Below are 20,806 nucleotides of genomic sequence, written 5' to 3' on the forward strand. Positions count from 1 at the left end.
TTAAGTACTTCTAAAGTAATATTTGCGTAGTTGATGAATAGGATGACATTTTTGACGAGTCCTAATATAAGTGAAAATAAAATGTCTTTAAGCTATGTCAACCTCAAAAGTAGCGAAATAAAATTCTAGTTTTAAAAAAGTTTATCAAATTAATATTTTTTGTTTAAAAAAAAAAATATATATATACCTTAAAAAGTTACTTAATTCCGAACTTCGTTGAAAGCAGTTTTTTTTTGGGGTCTGAGAAGAATCGCAAAAACTCGTTCAAATTTAAAAATATGTTTTTCTTTTCTTTTATAATTATTAGAACATTATTTGTGTCTCAGGAATATTTATTTTCCAACTTTATTTTTTTCGCAATGAATATCGCTTCACTCTATTGATGAGGCAATAAATTTTTAAGAAAGAAAATTAATTTGACACAAGTAGTCACGTGTTGCTGAATTTTAATTTTTGTTATTTAGGGAAACGAAAAAAAAGTTTTTGATAATTTAAAATATTGACAAAAATTGTTTTTTTGTCTGGTTAACCTTTTTTTATTTTTTATTTAAAATAATCAAAACTTTATTCTGCTAATTTCCGTTTGACTAAAGTTTGTTGATAGTTAATTATTTTTGGTTGTCTGATAGGTTTTGTCCTTCTTTTTTTATGTCTGATGGGTTACGTCTTAATGTCTGTTTTTGTGTTTATTTAAAAAAAAAAAGTTATAATGGTCATTTGTTGGTGACATCATTCATTTATGACGACAAGTTTGCAAAGAGCCCCTTTAAGGAAGAAAGTTAAAGAAGAAAATTAAAGAAGAAAATTAAAGAAGAAAATTAAAGAAGAAAATTAAAGAAGAAAGTTAAAGAAGAAAGTTAAAGAAGAAAATTAACAGTTTAAATAAATAAGAATGCTTGTTTTAATTAGCTAAACTAAAACATTCTTTTGCGTTAAATATATAACGCAATTTATATAGAGTAATTAAAAAAAAAAATTAATAAAGAAAATTTTTAATTTTGATCATAAAAAAATAATCCAAATAAATAAGTATATCCAGATAAAAACTGATAAAAATCCATTAACCTGAAAACTTACAAAACAACTACGTGTTGTTATTTTTACTCAAAGTAAAAAAAACTTAACATCAGCTAAAGTTATTATTTTAATGTTATCAACGGGTATATCAACGGGAATATCGGGAAAAAAAAAAAAAAAAAAAGTCTAAAAACATTATACTTGGAAGAGAAAAACAAGAATTATACTACCTCAACTAAAAATTTTTCTATAAAGTATTTTTTTTTTATTATATATTTAATTTATTATATATTTAATATATTTAAATATATTACTAAATTACTATTTATTTTCAAAACTTTTGTTCTTTTTAAGTTGTGTGTTTTCAATCAAAATTTAAAATGATATTATTTAAATAATTATTTTAATAATTTGTTAAATAAAAAATATTAATTATAATTAGGGTTATTATTTACAACGAAGATTATTATTTATAATCTAATTTTTAAGAAGAATATCAATTATCTCAAAAACTACAAAGCATTGTATATGGCCATTTGTCACTCTTTCCACAACTTGAGTAGCTTCAGACGAACCGAAGTGTGAACTCTACTTACTTCTTGTAATCTAAAATGGGTACGTGACTTTTTTTTAATTACTGTTTCGTTTTTCTGATGGAAGATAATTTTTCTTGGGTGCATAAAAAGAGATATTTGAAAACCAAAAATACTAGAGCAAACTAGTATTATTTACTAGGTAAATGTAAACCTGGCATAAAACTTATATACTGCATAAACTTGTGGTTGCAAGTTTATGCAGTATATAATTCAGAATCACTTATTACTTTTTTGACTTAACTCATCAATGGTGGAGTATGAACTTAGGTTAATGTTGGTTTTACATTAAGTTCTAACAACTCCATTAAATTTCTTATAGGTGCAAGTTTGTCATCAAAGAATTTTTAGTTTTCCTTGCGTAAATTCAAATGCATTGCTACAAATTAACAAATTAATTTGTTTGCATTAAAGACGAAAAGATAGGAATCTTTATTTGACCTGATTATTCCCAATATTTCTTATCAATTATTCTTACATTACTCTGGTTATGCTCTAATAGCCTATTTAATTAAAAATAATGAAACCTGGGACCACTATAAGGAAATACAAATCTGTAAAAGAGTAAAATAATTTAGAACTACTAAATTATTGTACTCTTTTGCAGAAACTAAACATTGTTAAGTACTCGATTAAACTCAGCAATTTGTAAGCGATGCGTCAGACCAATAGGCTATCCCGACATAATTAACAAAGATAAATTAGATGACATAATCACCCAATTAAAAACTTTTTCCCATATGCCAAACTCCTCCCTTACTTTAATTAGTTCAAGTGACTGCCTAACTTTTTTAAATCAATATTTTGGGGCAACAGCTAAAGACTTGGGATGCAGTCAGTCATTTGACTGCATTCCAAGACACAGTCATGCATCACAATAAGTTGCCACAGTAATGCAAAAGCAAACGCAAGAACATTTTAATTGGAAAACGCCTGGATTTGTGTTTGGAGGTAAATTTGTCATCTTGTTACAAAATATAATGTAAATAATGGGATATTGTAAATAAAATATGGGATAATGTAAATAAAAAGTAAGTACAGTAAAAATTAAAAAAGTAAAAAATGGGATAATGTAAATAAAAAAATAATGGGAACCTGATTTGAATATAATCTTTATGTTTTGCTTCTAGATTTTTAAAAAAAGTTTCGGACCAATAGTTTTTATCCGTAGTATGTGTATTTTTCTACTTCTCAATAATTTGATTTGAAACCTAAAACTTTTATATAAAAAAATATTTAACGCAAAAAAATGAGAGTAATATAAAAATTAAAAATATCGTTTTTTATATTTTATTTAATCTGCTATTACTACGTTCACTTTAACCTTCTTAATCTGCGTTCACTTTAATATTCTTTATCACAAAACTTTGTGATTTCTACGAGCCTCCCCATATTTTTAATGTTTTTTTCAAATTTTCAATTGTTATTTATACTTTTTTTGTTTTTCTTTTTACTAATGTACATATTTTAAAATAATCTTGTAATAATATGAAGAAAAAAAACCGAACAAAATTTTTTTTAAAAGGTCAAACAATTCAAGCTGTTACGGCAAAGCAACAATCTTTTACCGCCACTAATTCCGCCACCAATAGCCACCGCATTAAAAAAACAAACATTTATAACAAATAAATATTTCATAAAAATGGAGGATATCAAAAAATCCCTGGCAACGTAATTGTAGTTTAAAGTAATATTTAACAAGGTATTCTAAAATAAGATGACATTCGTAATTTTAAATCTGTCTAAAAATTTAAAACAATATAATTTTTTGGCCTTATTGTATTTTATTGTTAATTGTATATTATATACAATTTATCATAAGGTCAAAAGATTCTAATCTTTTTGACAAATTTAAAACTATGGTTTTCATCTTATTTTAGATTACCTTCGTACATATTACTTCAAACTACAATTACTTTTCCATGGATTATTTTATAACATGCTATATAGCATATTAAAACAGTAGCTAATACCTAAAATTTTATATAGTATATAGTATATATATTTATCAATATATAATATAGTATATTAAGTGTATTATTAAAATTAACATTTTTTATTAAAAAAGTATATTTCTCAACAAAAACAATTTTATTGCTCTCACAATAACAATGTTTATAACATTTATTATAAATATTGTACAACATTTTTATACAACATTTTTAATAAATGTTGTTAACAATATTGTTACTAGATAAATAGTAAAGAAATTTTATTTTTATATAATATTATTTTCATTTACATTTAACAATATCATTGTAATACAATAGCATTTTAATTATTATAATCCAATATTTCAATAATACAATAAAATACAATAACTATTAAAATTTACAATAATATTGTTAACTAATAATTTTATCAATTAAAATATATATACAACAATTGATTGATTAATTGATTATTGATATGCCCAAACATGTATAAATGTATATATATATATATATATATATATATATATATATATATATATATATATATATATATATATATATATATATATATATATATATATATATATATATATATATATATATATATATATATATATATATATATATGTTTGTATGTATATATTATATACATACAAACATACATACATTCATACATACATACATAAAATCCTTGTTCTTAGTGATTTTATTTTTGTTACATAAAAATTTTAAAATAGCTTATTTAAATATAACTGAAAAAAATTAATGTGGAAATTTCAATATATTGTTTTTGATCATAATGCTATCCCCCTGTTAAAGACTTATATTATTGATATTGTACCATCAACTTGTTTAAGTTGGAAAACTGATATTCTTAACACATTTTATTTTCTAACTTTTAAAATGCGCAACTTTTTATAACTTGTTATAAAAACAGAATTAAATTTGTTTACTTTTTAATCCAAATATATTCTTTTATTACACAATGTTTGAATAAGAGCTGTGAAGCTATTTTGATAATAATTTTAAATTACTAATTTTCTGCATCAAGTTTTTAATGTTCTTTTATTTATAGATTGTTTTAATAAACAATAATTTAAAATGTTTTATTAAGGAAGTATCTTCTATTTATATACATGAGTAATTATGCTAATTATGTGCTGATGTTTTTTCTGATACTCTTAGCAAAAATAAAAAAAGTTTGCTAAATAATAATTTAAAAATTTTTTTTTGCTGTGATTATGGAGGTAAGGATCATGTAAAATTTTAATGTTATACTTTTTATTAAAAATTTTTTATCTTTTAATCTCTTAATTAAATTTCTTATTTTTTATTGAAACTTTTTTTTTTTAATTTTAAAGGAAAGATATTTACTTGGAACTATAAAATATTCTTTTCTTGTAAAAGTCTGACTTTATTTTTCCAGGATTCAGGAATTTATGTTGGTTTTGCAAATCTTCCAAATCAAGTACATAGAAAATCTGTTAAGCGAGGTTTTGAGTTTACTCTAATGGTAGTTGGTGAATCTGGTTTAGGAAAATCTACATTAGTTGATAGTTTATTTTTAACAAGTTTATATTCAGATAGGCATCTACCAGATGCAGCTAAAAGAATTGAGAAGACAATTTCTGTTTCAACTTCAACAGTTGAAATTGAAGAAAAAGGTGTCAAGTTAAAATTGACTGTTGTTGATACACCAGGTTTTGGTGATGCTGTAAATAATAGTGATAGGTACTAGCACTTTTTATTATTTATTAGTTTTTATGATTTGAACAAATACTTTTTAGGGTTTAAATTATTACTTTTTACAAATTATTTTACTTTTTTTATTTATTTTTTATTTTTATTTTTATTTAATTATATTACTTTTTACAAATTACAAAATATTATTTTTTGGTTTAAATAACTAAACTAATAAATATTTAGATTGTTATTATTGTTGTTGTTATTGTTGTTTTTGATGTTATTATTATTATTTTTTGTTGTTATTTTTACTATTGTTGTTGTTGTTGTTGTTGCTGTTGTTGACATTATTATTATTTTCTTTGTTATTATTGCTACTGTTATTTTATTGGCCTATGCATTTAGCACATACAAAAAAGTGTAAAATTTTTTGAAATGCATTTGAAAATTATAAAAACTTTTAAATAGCATTTCAAAAAGTTTTTGTTCCAGCAAAAATTTAAAACTATTTGTGGAATTTTCACTTTAAGAATGTTTACAAATAATAATATTATTAATTTGCAACACCTAATTTTGACAATATTATTATTAAAAGTAAAAATAGAAAAAATTAGTAGTTAGTAACATAAAAAGTATAATAATAATAGTAATGGTGCTAATAATGTTAAAAACAATAATAAAAATGGTTTTGAAAAACTATATTTATATTTTTGTTATAAAGGTAACTAATAGTTAGTATACATTATTATATTAATAAAGGGAATTATAGCTAAGGTCGGTTCCAGCTCCATTAATCATTATCAATAAGGTCGGTTCCAGCTCTGTTAATCATTATCAATTATTATCATTATTCATTATCAATTATTATCATTAATCATAATCCAGCTCCATTAATCATTATCAATAAGGTCGGTTAAAAAATTTAAATAAAAATCGGTTAAATAAAAATCGGTTCCAGCTCCATTAAAATTTTTGGTCTAACTTTGGGTCCAGAGTGCTCCAGGTAAAACAAATCACAAAAATAAAATATCAGGTTTGAGTGAAGATCGGTTGATATAAACTTAAGTGCAAAAAATAGTCTCTCTACACTTGCTTGTTAGATAAGCATACAAGTGACCACTCTGCACACCTTTTGTATCCTTTTGGATAATATTTAATTCCCTTAAAAGCTGACTTCACTTTTAAGCATTTTATTTCTTTCATAATTTTACAGTTGTCAATAAAATTGGTAATAAAAGTATTTTTATCTGAAAAATTAATTTTGACAAATTAAAAATTTTAATCTTCACCACAGTTCACCTAAAACTGAATGAAGTGATATAACTGAAGGAAGTGAAATAATTCATCTTTATTTCTTATTTCTTGATTTACTATTATATTTTTATCTCTTTTTTTGCAAAAAATTTTTTTGCCTTGTTTTTTTAGTTTGTTTTTCTCCTACTATCTGGTTCTCTCCTAACATTATTCTATATGTAGCATCAATAAACTGCAATTAAAAATAATTTTTTTTTATTCTCAGGTCACAAAATCTCATATTTTATTTCAAAAATTAGGCTCCAGAGACTTCTGGAGAGTTATTAACAGTGGCAATAATAAGGGCAAATCTGTTATTCTTCCTCTCTTGCATTTTTCAAATTTTATTACCTCACCTAAAGACAAAGCTGATTTTGCTAAGAACTTTTTATCAATCTCATCTCTTAATTCCACTAATTACATCCTATCTGATATAGCCGATAAATAGATTAATCCATTGCAAGACATTTGAATTATTCCAGCTTTTGTATCTAAAGTGATTTCCTGCTTAGACTCTTTACAGTTTACGACCCGGACAACATACCTGTTACAGTCTTGCAGAAGTGTTCTCCAGAGCTGTTGTCTATACTTACAAAACTATTTAACAAGTGCCTATCTGAGCTTATCTTGTTTTCCAGCCTGCTGGAAAGCAGCATCTGTTATCCCTATTTTCAAAAATTCTGGAGAGCAATCTGACTCGCCTAATCTCCCCATTAATCTTCTTCCTATCATAAGCAAGGTTTTTGAGTCTTTCATCTTGAATCCAATAACTTACTTTCTGATCATCAATATGGATTTCAATCTTATCGTTTTACAGCTTATTTGCTATCAGTAATAACTGAGAGGTTTTGTTGTGCATTAGATAAAGGTGGATAAGTTAAGGCCATCGCTCTTTACATTTCTAAAGCTTTTGATAAAGTTTGGCATGCTGGTCTTCTCTATAAGCTTTCTTCTTATGGTGTATCAGTTAACATCTTTAACACAATTGAATCCTTCCTTATCAATCATAGTTTAAAAGTTTTCCTAGACGGACCGCACTCTTCTTCATTTCCTCTAACTTGAGGGGTTCCTCAAGGTTCTATCCTTTGTCCAATACTTTTTTAAATTTATATTAATAATCTCCCAGAAATTCTCACAACTAAGGTGATATTGTTAGCTGATGATACTACCATTTATTATTGTCTTAATAAGAAGCCAATACTCTTTGATTATTTGGAAGGGCATTTGAGCATGAAAAGGATCTCACTTCTGCTGCAGCATGAGGCTCTCTGTAGCTGGTGAATTTTAACTCAGATAAGACTCAATATTTTTCAGCTAATCATTATTGCAATAATCTAGATCTTCCTATATTTATGAATGGTAATGTACGCGATGAGTCGTCTACCCTTTGTCTTCTAGGATTAACTCTTATTTCAGATCTTTCTTGAAAACTATATATCAAATTGGTTGCAAAATTAGCATCTACTAAGGTTGCTTCCCTTTATCCTGTTCACCGCTTTTCTCACTAATTCTATTCTCTATCTCTATAAATTTCAAATCCATCTTTCTATGGAATACTGTTGCAATATCTGAAGTGGATCTTCGAACGATGCCCTTTTTATTTTAGACAAGGTGCAAAAATTCATTGTTAGCATAGTTAGACCTGCTCTTGCAACCAACCTTTAACAAAGTTTGGTAATGTAATTTTATTTTTTAAAGCATCACAAGTTGCTAAAATATATTATTAACAAGCTCAATGGTGACAACTGTTTAAATCATTTTGAGAGAAAGGTTAGATTTTCTTTCCAAGCTGCTGTGCTTTTTCCTCATTCATATCATTTTTTAAATATTCTTAATTATTCTTCATCATGTAAAGCATAAATTGTTTTTAAGTGTTTTTTATGTTCATTTGCATGTTCTTATTGCTGCATAATTAACTAATTATAAGCAGCAATATGAACCACAATATATATTACACAAAATAGTTAGTTAAAAATTAATTTCTAAAATAGCGCAAATGCTTTTTTAATGTAAATAAAAATGACTTTATATGCATCAGTTCAAATATAAGTTTTAAAATATGTACACATATATATATACATATATATATATATATATATATATATATATATATATATATATATATATATATATATATATATATATATATATATATATATATATATATATATATATATATATATATATATATATATATATATATATAATATCAAAGTATTATAAAATCTTTTATTTAGAAATCATAAAACTTTAAATAACATTTTAAATTTAATTTTTTACCTACTAATAAAAAAAACCTTAAATATAAAAAACAACTTCTAAATTTTTTTTCATGTTTTATTAAAGATGGCCTTCATATTTTGTAATAAAAAACAATAGCAAACAGTATACACATATAATAATGAAATATTATAAATGCGTAGTTATATTAACAAAAAAACAACACAATTTGAAAAGTTAGTGATTATCATATTATATTTTCCAAGAAAAATGGTAAATGCCCAAGAACCTAATGCCTACAAGGCACAAAGGGAAAATATTATTGGAGATCTGAAATTATTAATTGAAAAGTTTCAACTGATAATGTCAATTTAACAAAAAGAGTATAGGATTTAGAAATTAATAAATCAATTACCAGTAATATAAAAAAACATCTAAACATGGGCAAACATGGTAAAAAAGTTACCAGAACAACTGCTAACAATAAACTCCATTACTAGTAAAACAAAAAAACTTGAAAGAAGAACAATGTCGTTATTTTCAGAATTAAACCATCAGTAAATGAAGAAAAGAGTAAAGAGAAAGAATAAAATATATGCACTATAATAAATGTTTTCAAAAAATTGCAAATAACTATTAATGTTCAAAATTTTATGAAACTGAAACCAAGAAACACAGGTAATCAAGCCCTCCATATGTTATGATATTGAAAGATAAAAGAGAGAAGAATTCAATCTTAAAAAAAAGAAAAGGAATTAAGAGACTCAAAAGAATACAAGAATGTTTATTTAAATCCAGATTTAACAGAAGCTGAAAGGTTTATATCAAAGGTTTTGAGAGAAAAGACAGAAAACAAAGAGAACAATGAAGACGAGTTTTATTGGAATTCAAAATGACAAAGTAACGAAAATCAGAAAAAAACTATATGATCTCAAAAATAAAAACTCAAATCATGGTTCATATTTACAAGAAAATGTTTTAGTACCACTAGGATCAGTTATTGGACCCCTTTTATTTGTTATCCATATAAATGATTTAACATGTGAGATAATTAATCATGGCAAATTATATGCACACGACACAAAAATTATTTCAGTCATTAAATCAGTCAAAGACAGTCAAATGTTACAGCAAGACTTATCTAAGCTGGTTGAATGGAGCAGAAAAAGGCTAATTAACTTCAATAAAGAAAAATGCAAGATTATGCATATCAGCAAAAGAAACTTGAACTACAAATATTTTATGTGCAGTAAACTTGATATAACTCACCAAAATGTTTCAGTTATGCAAGAAACTATGTTAGAGAGAGATCTTGGTGTTATAATGTCGAACTACGTCAAATGGATTGCTTTGAAGATAGACTGAAAAGATTTAACTTGACTACTTTAAAAACAAGGGGTGATATGATTCAAACTTATAAAATAAATAAAAATATGGATAAAGTTCAACGGAATCATCCTCCTAGAAAAATTAATTATGCAATAACAAGAGGTCATACACAGAAAATACAAAAATAACTCATACATTCTACCATAAAATTTAACTTCTTCACAAACAGAATAGTTAAATGGAATAATTTAACAGAAGAGATAATCAATTCTGATTATTTGAATATCTTTAAGAACATGTTTGATCGTTTTGAAAACAAAATAAAAATATAAAATATAAACAATGAAAAGCAAACAAAACAAACTTTTGCAAAGCCTGTCAAAGTTGTAACATATACAGGTGTTAGACTCACCACATCACTTTGTGTGTGTACAGCAAAAAGATTATTATTATTTATATTATTTACTTAAGAATACCTTTAACAAAAAAACTTATACTTAGATGTTCCAAAATATTGAAGGGTGCAGCTAGCTAGAAACCAGCTCCACCTTGAAATATTTCAGCTCTGGCTGTTTAAAAACACCAGCTCCAAATAGCTCCGGCTTTAATTCTATAGTATAGATGTGCCAGAAACAGTTCAAGCAGAGTCCCTGATTCCGGGTACCCAGAAGAAAATACTGGGTCTAAGTCCGAATAACCGGCACCGTGTCTATATTAAAATGTTTGAATAAAAGCTTGTGAAATCTCTAGCGCTGAATTGTTTTTAAAAAAAATCGCTGGTTTATTTGCGCTAATTAAGTTTGCTTAAATATATTAAGTTTCTTTTTGATTAACAATTGTGTTTACACTTGAAGTTGTAAATTTAAATTATACAAACTAAAGTGTTAAGTCGATGTTCGTAAACATTCTATCTCCTTCAAGATTGTTAATATTTGGAATAATAAATCAATAAAACAGCCAAATTACCGGATCCCCGGGTCCAAACTGGGTACCCAGCACATGACTATTCCAGAGCAGCGCTAAAGCCATGATGTTATTTAGGGAATAAAATCCCAGGTAAAATCCCATTTATATCCCTAGTAGCTTGATACCTGGGTGTTTGTAGCATATACTCAAGTACTCAATTCTAAGTATTTACTTCTTATTTAATGTTAATAGCTGGATGGATTTTTTCGAAACCGTCGCAAGCAGAGTCTATCTGAAAAGAAATTAACTAAAAAATAAAAACATTTTATATCAAGCCACATTTCTCCCATTTTTCCAGCACAATGATTATTTGTGAAGAAAAAGAAATTATTATTTTACTTTTGTTTTGTTGTTTTCGTACCTTATATTGAAAAATAATTATATTGTAGTTATATTTAAAAAGTAAAAAGTGTTTTGATAGCAAAATGTTAAAAATTCCTAAAATATATCAGTTGTATAATTTACAATACATTTTTTCTATTTAGATATTTTTTTCTGTTAAGAAATAAAATTTGTGTTTTATTTTGATAAACATTATACATTTAGATAGCAAAAACACTTTGATTTGCTACTTGGGATTACTCGTGAATTCTACTGATAATTGACAAAATCTACAATTATTTGCGATAACAAAAAAAAATTCAAAATCGTCAACATAGTTTTCCACTTGACATTGACAGGTTGATATTAAATAAGAGAAAAAAATTGATTTCCAAATTAAAAAAAAAATTTTTTTATCCATCCAGCTATCCAGCTAAGTTTGAATCATATCACCCCTTGTTTTTAAAGTAGTCAAGTTAAATCTTTTCAGTCTATCTTCAAAGCAATCCATTTGACGTAGTTCGACATTATAACACCAAGATCTCTCTCTAACATAGTTTCTTGCATAACTGAAACATTTTGGTGAGTTACATCAAGTTTACTGCACATAAAATATTTGTAGTTCAAGTTTCTTTTGCTGATATGCATAATCTTGCATTTTTCTTTATTGAAGTTAATTAGCCTTTTTCTGCTCCATTCAACCAGCTTAGATAAGTCTTGCTGTAACATTTGACTGTCTTTGACTGATTTAATGACTGAAATAATTTTTGTGTCGTGTGCATATAATTTGCCATGATTAATTATCTCACATGTTAAATCATTTACATGGATAACAAATAAAAGGGGTCCAATAACTGATCCTAGTGGTACTAAAACATTTTCTTGTAAATATGAACCATGATTTGAGTTTTTATTTTTGAGATCATATAGCTATTTTCTTTGATTTAAACATAAGTTTTCATTTAAAACTAGTACACTGTCTATTTTTAAATTAATTAAAAAATAATAATAAAGCTATTATACATATATATATATATATATATATATATATATATATATATATATATATATATATATATATATATATATATATATATATATATATATATATATATATATATATATATATATATATATATATATATATATATATACGTGTGTGTATGTGTGTATCTATATATATATATATATATATATATATATGTAGAGTTCTATGGTCAGCTACGCAACGAGCGCAACATGTTTTTAAAAATTTAACTGACTCATTATATTATAATTTTTAATTTTTTTTTACGTTTACACTCAAATTATCCTTTTTTATTATTATTCACAAAAAAAAAAGGATAAGAAGACAATTTGAGTAAAATAGAAATAAAAGACAGCGGTCAGCTACGCAACACGCAAAAAAGCTTGTTTTTTTAATTTAAAGTTTGAATTATTTTTTCTCCGAATCTATAATTTATTTTTTTATAAAAACGTTTTTTTCTTCAAAAACAATTATTTCATTGAAGTTATATTTATAAAAAAATTTTAATATAATATTAATTACACGTCAAATAAAAAGTTTTCAAAAAACTATGCGGTCAGCTACGCAACAATCAGCCACGCAACATGCGAATTTTTATTATAATTCAAATTAAAACCCAAAACAAATCTAAAACTATATTTATAGCTTGTATTTAGAAACAATAAAATTTATTTATAAAGTTTATAAAGATAATTTTACATTAAAAGAAACCTGGACCCCGGGTTGGAAAAGGGGGAGGGGGCTTTAGAAGATTCAGTACTCTCACTTTTTTAAATAATGGGGCTAGGGGGTAGGTAATACAATTTCCTTTTAAATGTACTCTTGATATTTTTATCTGTTCACAACCTTATTATATAAACGTTTTTAACTCAAAGATGTATATAAATACATTCATTTTACTTGCATTTACTTTGGAACTTTGATCTTCAGAGCTTTAAAAGCATCAAGTATTTGGACAATAATTGAACAACTAAAATAATTTAAAAAGCAACAACTAGAAGTTCTTTAAACGTGTAAGCTGTTATTGTTGATCGAAATGTATTAGGGATAAACTGAATAAACCTTCCGAGCTTAGTTGCGCAAAAAAAGTCACCCCAAGAAAACTTGAAAAGTATTGAAAAAAATAAGTAAGACTTTCAATAGAATAACAATTACAGGTAAAAAAAAAACGTTTTAAGAAATCATGCAGTCAGCTACGCAACAATCAGCTACGCAAAACAAATCTAATATTTATTTATGGCTTTTATTAAGAAATTTTTACAGCTTTTTAAGGTGATTTTTAAATTACTTGATCACTGCTAAATGTCTAGATGCTTCTATCGCTTTGATATTATGCAATATTTGGCGAAAGCTGCTCACCTACAACGTTACCGTCTAAAACCTGAAAGTAATGGCATTTATGCAATTCTTTAATTTTTTTTGTTTTCTTAAAAATGGTGCTCAAACCAAGAGAGTTGTTTATCTCTAGCTTTTCTTTATCAGTCAGTAATATAACGGTAATTTTTAAATTGTTTGTTGCGGCTGCCAAATCGCTAGCACTAGAAATTATATATTTTTCAGTTAAAACATTTTTTCTGGCAACACGTTTTACAGTGGCTCCAATTCCATCCACAACTCCTTTTCCATGCATTGCAGTAAAAAAATGCCAGTGCATTTTAATTGTATGCTTTTTTTCTAAAATTTTCATTGATGCCAAAATATATTTATTTTTAAATTGTGATGTTGCGTTGTCACTGAAAATATGAACTTCTGTAATATCGTCTGATAGAAGCTCGATAATTTTATTTATGTTTGGATCAACAGATAATTTTGTATGATCGCTTGAATCACAAACTAGCGCAAAAGATTTAATTTGACGATGCCAAACTGCACATGTAAATATAGAAATGTGATTTTGACCGAAATGAGCTGCTTGCGTTTCGTTTTGGTAAATACAAGTATAATTTTCTGCCCAGTCAACTTGAATAACAGCCTTATTTGAGTCTTTTTGAATCGCTGATTCTATATTAAATTTAAATACGGACGATTGACTGCTCTTGACATTACAATGAATAATAAACTTTGCATGCATTTCTTTAATATGTGATAATAAAACTGCAATTGTTCCTTCTTTTTTAACCTTTTCTATTTTGATATACGATTTTGCTTGAGGTTTCTGCCACTGATTCCATGAAACATCTAACTCAAATTGTTCGAACTGAAGTAATAATTTATCAAACATATTACAAACAGTACATTCTTTGCAAACGGCATTGAAGCATTGTTTTGTTGGTTTTTCACAAATAAAGTTTAAAATCATAGAGTTTCCTGTTTTAATTGTAGTGAATATATCTGAACCCCGCGAAAGTGATTCAAGAGCATAACGCATATTTTCATGTAACATGCAAACGCACACGTTATGAGGAATTGATGATACACATCGAACGTAAATTGGTCTCAACTGACAAAATTTTGACAGGCTTAATTTAATATCTGCATTGTTTAGCTTGAACTCTTCGAAAGTTTCTTTTAGCGTATATAACATGTGTCGAATTTGAACACGCACCTTTTTTTCTCCTATCACTACAGAAGTATAATCTGCTGTTCTTGGGGATATTCGACTTATTTCATCGTCGCAATAAAAATTTTGTATAACCACTAAGTCTTTTTCTCGGAGACTGTTTGTTGATTTAGGAATTGAGTAAGTTAATGGTTGAGTTTCATTGAGTAAACAACACAACAGTTCCTTTTTCTGAACAAGACTTTTGGGAAGAGAGCGATTCAATTTTTTTATATACTTTCCTTTAACTTGCACATTTGCAAATGATGAGTGATTTGATTCGAGAGATAAAGATGCGTCTTTTTGCCGCAGTCGAAATTTTCTCATTCTTTCTAAACTTTTTAATCTTTCAGCTGCAATTTTTCGAAAATCTTTTTTCCATCTTTGTCTTCGAAGTCTAGCATTTTCTTTAGCTTTGAATTTCTTTTCTTCATGATTTCTACTCATGTAATTCTTTTGATTCATTGCTTTTCTATTTTTTATCTTTATAGCTGTAATAAAAAAAGTAAACATTCAAATAAATGTAAAAATTACTTAAAAACTCTATAAAAACACAATGCTCACCTTTTTTATTTTCATTGGATGCGCAAGCAACTGGTTCCTGCAGTGATTCCATATCTTTATATTGACTATAAAGTCTTTTCGAGTTTTAAATAATTTCTAATTGACTATAAATGTTTTGAAGTTCAAAATAGTTTGGGCAAAACTATTTGTTGCATTTAAAAAAATTGACAAAATTTGCGACATTTAAATGTTTAGTTTTGGCAGTCAGCTACGTAACAGGAAGTTGAGTGGTTTTTTTTTAACTATTTGATGCCAATTTTTTTTAATTATTGCAAAACCTTAATATGGCTAATTAGTTGACGTAAATAATCGACAAGGATTTAAAAAAAAAATTTAAATTGATGAAAAAAGACAACTTTTCCTTCCCAGCGGTCAGCTACGCATCATGATTGTGTAAGAAACTATTTTGCTTATATCGCGTGAAATAACTAAAAATTAAATGTTAGTGCTTTAACATATTAAACCAGCTTTGCAGCCGACCAATTTAAAACTAATTGGAAAAATTTTGGATCACTACAAGATTTTAAAAAAATAATGAAAGTTAAACACTTTTTCTTAAATGAAATTATACTTTTTCTGTTTACTTTAAAATCTATAAATAGCTTGTTCAATTTTTTTTTTTTTTTTTCTTTAATTTTTTTTTTTTAACATTTAAGACTATATACTTATAGTAATGGAAAAAAAAATTCATTATTTTTATTTTTTAAAACGAGATTTGTTTTAATAACTGCGTGGAACTCTTCATATATATATATATATATATATATATATATATATATATATATATATATATATATATATATATATATATATATATATATATATATATATATATATATATATATATATATATATATATATATATATATATATATATGATGATGATGATGATGATGATGATTAGATGTAGGTTATACAATTTAGTTTCTAATGTTTTTCTTTTTTTTTTGCTCTGGAATTCTTTGATTGATATGATAAATCGTTTCATTATTATGTGACCCTATCTATATGACTTTAAAGGAACTCGGTGCAGTGTTTCCATCTGGTGACCATATTTCATGCCTTAAAGAGCATGTAGCTATATTGGAACTTTTAGCAGAATCTGTGATTGAATTAAGCAAAAAAAAAAGCAAATTTAATTATTTTAGAACTATAATTTTTGTTTTCAATAAACTTAAAAAAATCAGCACATCTTTAGCTCTAAATATGTGTACCGAGCTTATTAAACGAATCAATCAACGCCAAAATGCATCTATAATTTCTCTACTGAGAAATTATAGATGTATTATGGCCAATATCCGCAATAAAATGAATTTTTATCATATTCATCTAAATATAATGTAAAAATAGTTGCAAAACAAATATATAGACGTTTACTTTGTGAACCGGAATCGAAAATGTCCGTTGAAGTTGAAGTAATTGCACAGGAGAAAGGTGTATCTTTTAGTGATACTTTTCATAACTTCTTGTTAACATTTTTAGCACCACCAAAGCAAATCCACAAATGATTGCAACCTGAAAAAGGGCTAAACATTGTTGAGGGAAATGGGAAGAGAACAAATAACTTGGAACAATTATGCAAACCACTTCTTACAATTAAGCCTACATCAGTGAATTGTAAAAGTGTTTTTTCATTGCCGCAAATTTTTCAACAAAAATGCGTTTCAAGTTGACTGCCGAAACTCTCAGTGGATTAGTGTTTTTAAAGTATTATTTTTAAGAATCAAAACCTAACTGATCAATTATTTACTGAAATAACCACATATTAAAACAAAATGTATCTATACTCAAAATCTGAACTAATATTAACTATTCATAATACACAAAAATAAATTTATTATCTTGTCTTTTTATTGTTTAATTTTTTTTCAACAACTACTTGGGTAATCCAGGTAGATAAAAATTAAAGTGTTGAGTACCAGAGTAGTCAAATCCACAGGTAATTGTGTTTCCTAATATTATTATAACAATAAAAAAATATTTTGTTAAGGAATACCAAATAAAAAATATTATATTTGTTGCTTTAAACATTTAAAATTAGAACAGTTGAAATTAAAATTATAATTAAAATTAATTAAATTATTAGACATTTCAGATTGGAACATTAAGATTGCAAAAAAAAAAAAAAAAACAACTTAGGAAAATAAATCTTATGAAGAAATGCATATTAACTGTTGATATTTTAATAGGGATTGTCCATAAATTACGCAACGCAAAATATATTTAAAAAACAGAAGTATGAGATATTAAGCTCTTTTATGCAGCAATTTTCATTAAAATTAATGCACTAATTTTTTATTTAAATTAAGACTCTGCAGGGGAAAAATTTTGATCTTTTTGGTTTTGTTTATTGTGAAAGTTTGTGTTATGTAATTTTTAGATGATCCCATACTGATTAACTGATGTTAATCAGTATGGGATGTAAAATTTACTGATAATCACATACTGGTTAACTGAAGTTTTTAAAAATGATTTTGTTTCAGTTGGCAGCCAATAGTGCAATATATCAATGAACAGTATGAAGCATACTTAAGAGATGAATCAGGGCTTAACAGAAGAAACATAACAGATACAAGAGTTCACTGTTGTCTGTATTTCATAAATCCAGTTGGTCACGGGTAATTGATAATATTAATAATAATTTGTTAATTAAATAGTTGATAAATAGTTTGTTTTTTTTGCTGCAGTAAGTTATAAATTGACCTAAATTAGGTTGAGTCAATTTTCTTAGTTAGGCAAGGCTGTCATAGTGTGTTACATCCACTGATATTATCAGGTGCTGCTCTAGAGTGTTTTTAACGTTGTTAAACCCTTTTTTTAAATTTGATTTGAATTGTTTGTTGAATTTGAATTGATAATTTTTTCGTATACTATTAGCTCCCAAAAAAAAGGAGGGTGTTTTCTTTAAAAGTTGTTAATGCCTGGCATCACATTGAAATAACCTGTTGCTGGGTGCTTCAGTACATACATTGTATTACATCGATTGAGAGTTTGGGTTGGGGGCAGCAATCTATATTCTTTGCTTTTTTTTTCTTTTTCTGAAGCCATATGCTATAAAGATAAGCTTAAGTAGTAAGCAAATGCCTATATAAATTCGTTGTAGATAGTGTGTGTGTGTGTGTGTGTGTGTGTGTGTGTGTGTGTGTGTGTGTGTGTGTGTGTGTGTGTGTGTGTGTGTGTCTAAATATATATATATATATATATATATATATATATATATATATATATATATATATATATATATATATATATATATATATAAATGTGGATGAAATTACGAAAGTCAAAAGGACAATTTAAACAATTAATCATTAATAAAATTAAAAGTTAATTGTTTAAATTATTTAAATTGTTTCAACAATTACCTTTATATTTTAATTGGGACTTAAATTAGGAAATTTTTTTTTTTTTTTGAAAAAAAACTTTATTTTCAAAAAACCTTAACTCCCAGTTGATATATGCAATTTTGGTTATGCTAAAAACTTTTTTGTTTTGTAATAATTAAAATAAGTCTTTATCCTTTGAGAGGTTTTATTAATAAATTAATGTTTTAAAAGCAGCTGTTATTTTTCTGATTCATATGTGATTAATAATTTTAATTTTATGTATTGATAAACAAAAACTTGTTTATAAAAATCTAATCAATCAAGTCATTAAGTTTAAATCAAAATGCTTATACGTTATGTTCAAATTAAATCAAAATGCTTATACGTTATGTTCAAATTAAATCAAAATGCTTATAAGTTATGTTCAAATTAAATCAAAATGCTTATACGTTATGTTCAAATTAAATCAAAATGCTTATACGTTATGTTCAAATTAAATCAAAATGCTTATACGTTATGTTCAAATTAAATCAAAATGCTTATACGTTATGTTCAAATTAAATCAAAATGCTTATACGTTATGTTCAAATTAAATCAAAATGCTTATACGTTATGTTCAAATTAAATCAAAATGCTTATACGTTATGTTCAAATTAAATCAAAATGCTTATACGTTATGTTCAAATTAAATCAAAATGTTTATACGTTATGTTCAAATTAAATCAAAATGCTTATACGTTATGTTCAAATTAAATCAAAATGTTTATACGTTATGTTCAAATTAAATCAAAATGTTTATACGTTATGTTCAAATTAAATCAAAATGCTTATACGTTATGTTCAAATTAAATCAAAATGCTTATACGTTATGTTCAAATTAAATCAAAATGTTTATACGTTATGTTCAAATTAAATCAAAATGTTTATACGTTATGTTCAAATTAAATGCACTCCTGTATAATAGTCATTTTAATAATTCATTCATTAGTTAATTTTAGTTTTTACACTTGCATGCTCCCCTTAAGACTGTTATTATTATCTGAATAATAAACCTTGATATTTAGTTATAAATATTATTTGGTTTATGATTTTTCTTGCGATAGGATTTTTTATCAGCTTTTGTTTGTCAAATCATTAATTTGTTTTTCATCATGTGTGTTATATTATTAATCCTGAATTTTAGGTTTTTAGAGTTTAGTATGGTAATAAATACTAGGGAGGTTTTTTTTTATTTAAATTCTGATTCACTCCCAACAAGGCTGCAAGAAGCTACTAAGTTGGAAAATAATGGAATAACAAAGAATATAGTTAAAGGGCAAGGAAACAATTTATAGAAAACTTAAAAAGTTGATGGTAGTATGAGTCAGAAAAACAAGAAAATGATAGAGAGTTCCAAAGGGAAAAAAAAAAGACAAATAAAAGTTTTTAGAGCATGCAGGGACAGATCCAGTAAAAGAATGAGACTTTGCTGAATGACAAGTTAAGCAAGAATGAGTTTTGGTCTTTTTTTATCTTGTCTTATAATCTTGCTGTTTTATCTCAAGCCTGGCAGATAAAACAGCAAGATTATAAGACAAGATAATACTGCATGATAAAGGGAAACAACCTTAACAGATGCTAACTTTGCAATCAATCATATATATGGCTTTCATGAGAGGTCAGTAGTGAATAATAATCCAAGGAGGCACAAAGAAAAGGACTCAGTGAGAGGGTTGCCTTTCTTCAATATAACATGTTGACAGTATTGCAATAGTTGTTTGCAGTAAATAACTGAGTTTTGTTGGGGTTAAAATTTACAAGCCACTGTGAGGCGTAATCTGTTACAAAAGTGAGATCAGATTTACCTGTTCTAAGCAATCAAAAAGAGACTTTTTGTCAAGACAGAAGTATAAAGTTGAATCATCAGCAAATAGAGCTACTTTAGATGTAAGGTTGTTTGGAAGATTGTTAATGTAGATAAAAACAATAAAACAAAACAGGAGCAGGAATAGAGA

General features: G+C 25.8%; 1 protein-coding gene across 2 annotated transcripts in view; it reads left to right on the forward strand.

Annotated features, from left to right (window-relative positions):
- Positions 1 to 4,681: 4,681 nt before the first annotated feature.
- LOC100205779 (septin-2) overlaps positions 4,682 to 20,806 on the forward strand; it is a 33,537-nt gene continuing 17,412 nt past the window's right edge. For both annotated transcript variants that reach the window (XM_065808272.1, XM_065808273.1), the window contains exons 1-3: positions 4,682 to 4,791; positions 4,971 to 5,275; positions 17,970 to 18,104. In XM_065808272.1, the coding sequence (XP_065664344.1) occupies positions 4,786 to 4,791; positions 4,971 to 5,275; positions 17,970 to 18,104 (446 nt within the window). In that variant the 5' untranslated portion in view covers positions 4,682 to 4,785. The remainder of the gene's footprint in view (positions 4,792 to 4,970; positions 5,276 to 17,969; positions 18,105 to 20,806) is intronic.

This window comes from Hydra vulgaris, chromosome 10 (genome assembly GCF_038396675.1).
Source record: "Hydra vulgaris chromosome 10, alternate assembly HydraT2T_AEP".
In the NCBI taxonomy this organism is placed as follows: domain Eukaryota; kingdom Metazoa; phylum Cnidaria; class Hydrozoa; order Anthoathecata; family Hydridae; genus Hydra; species Hydra vulgaris.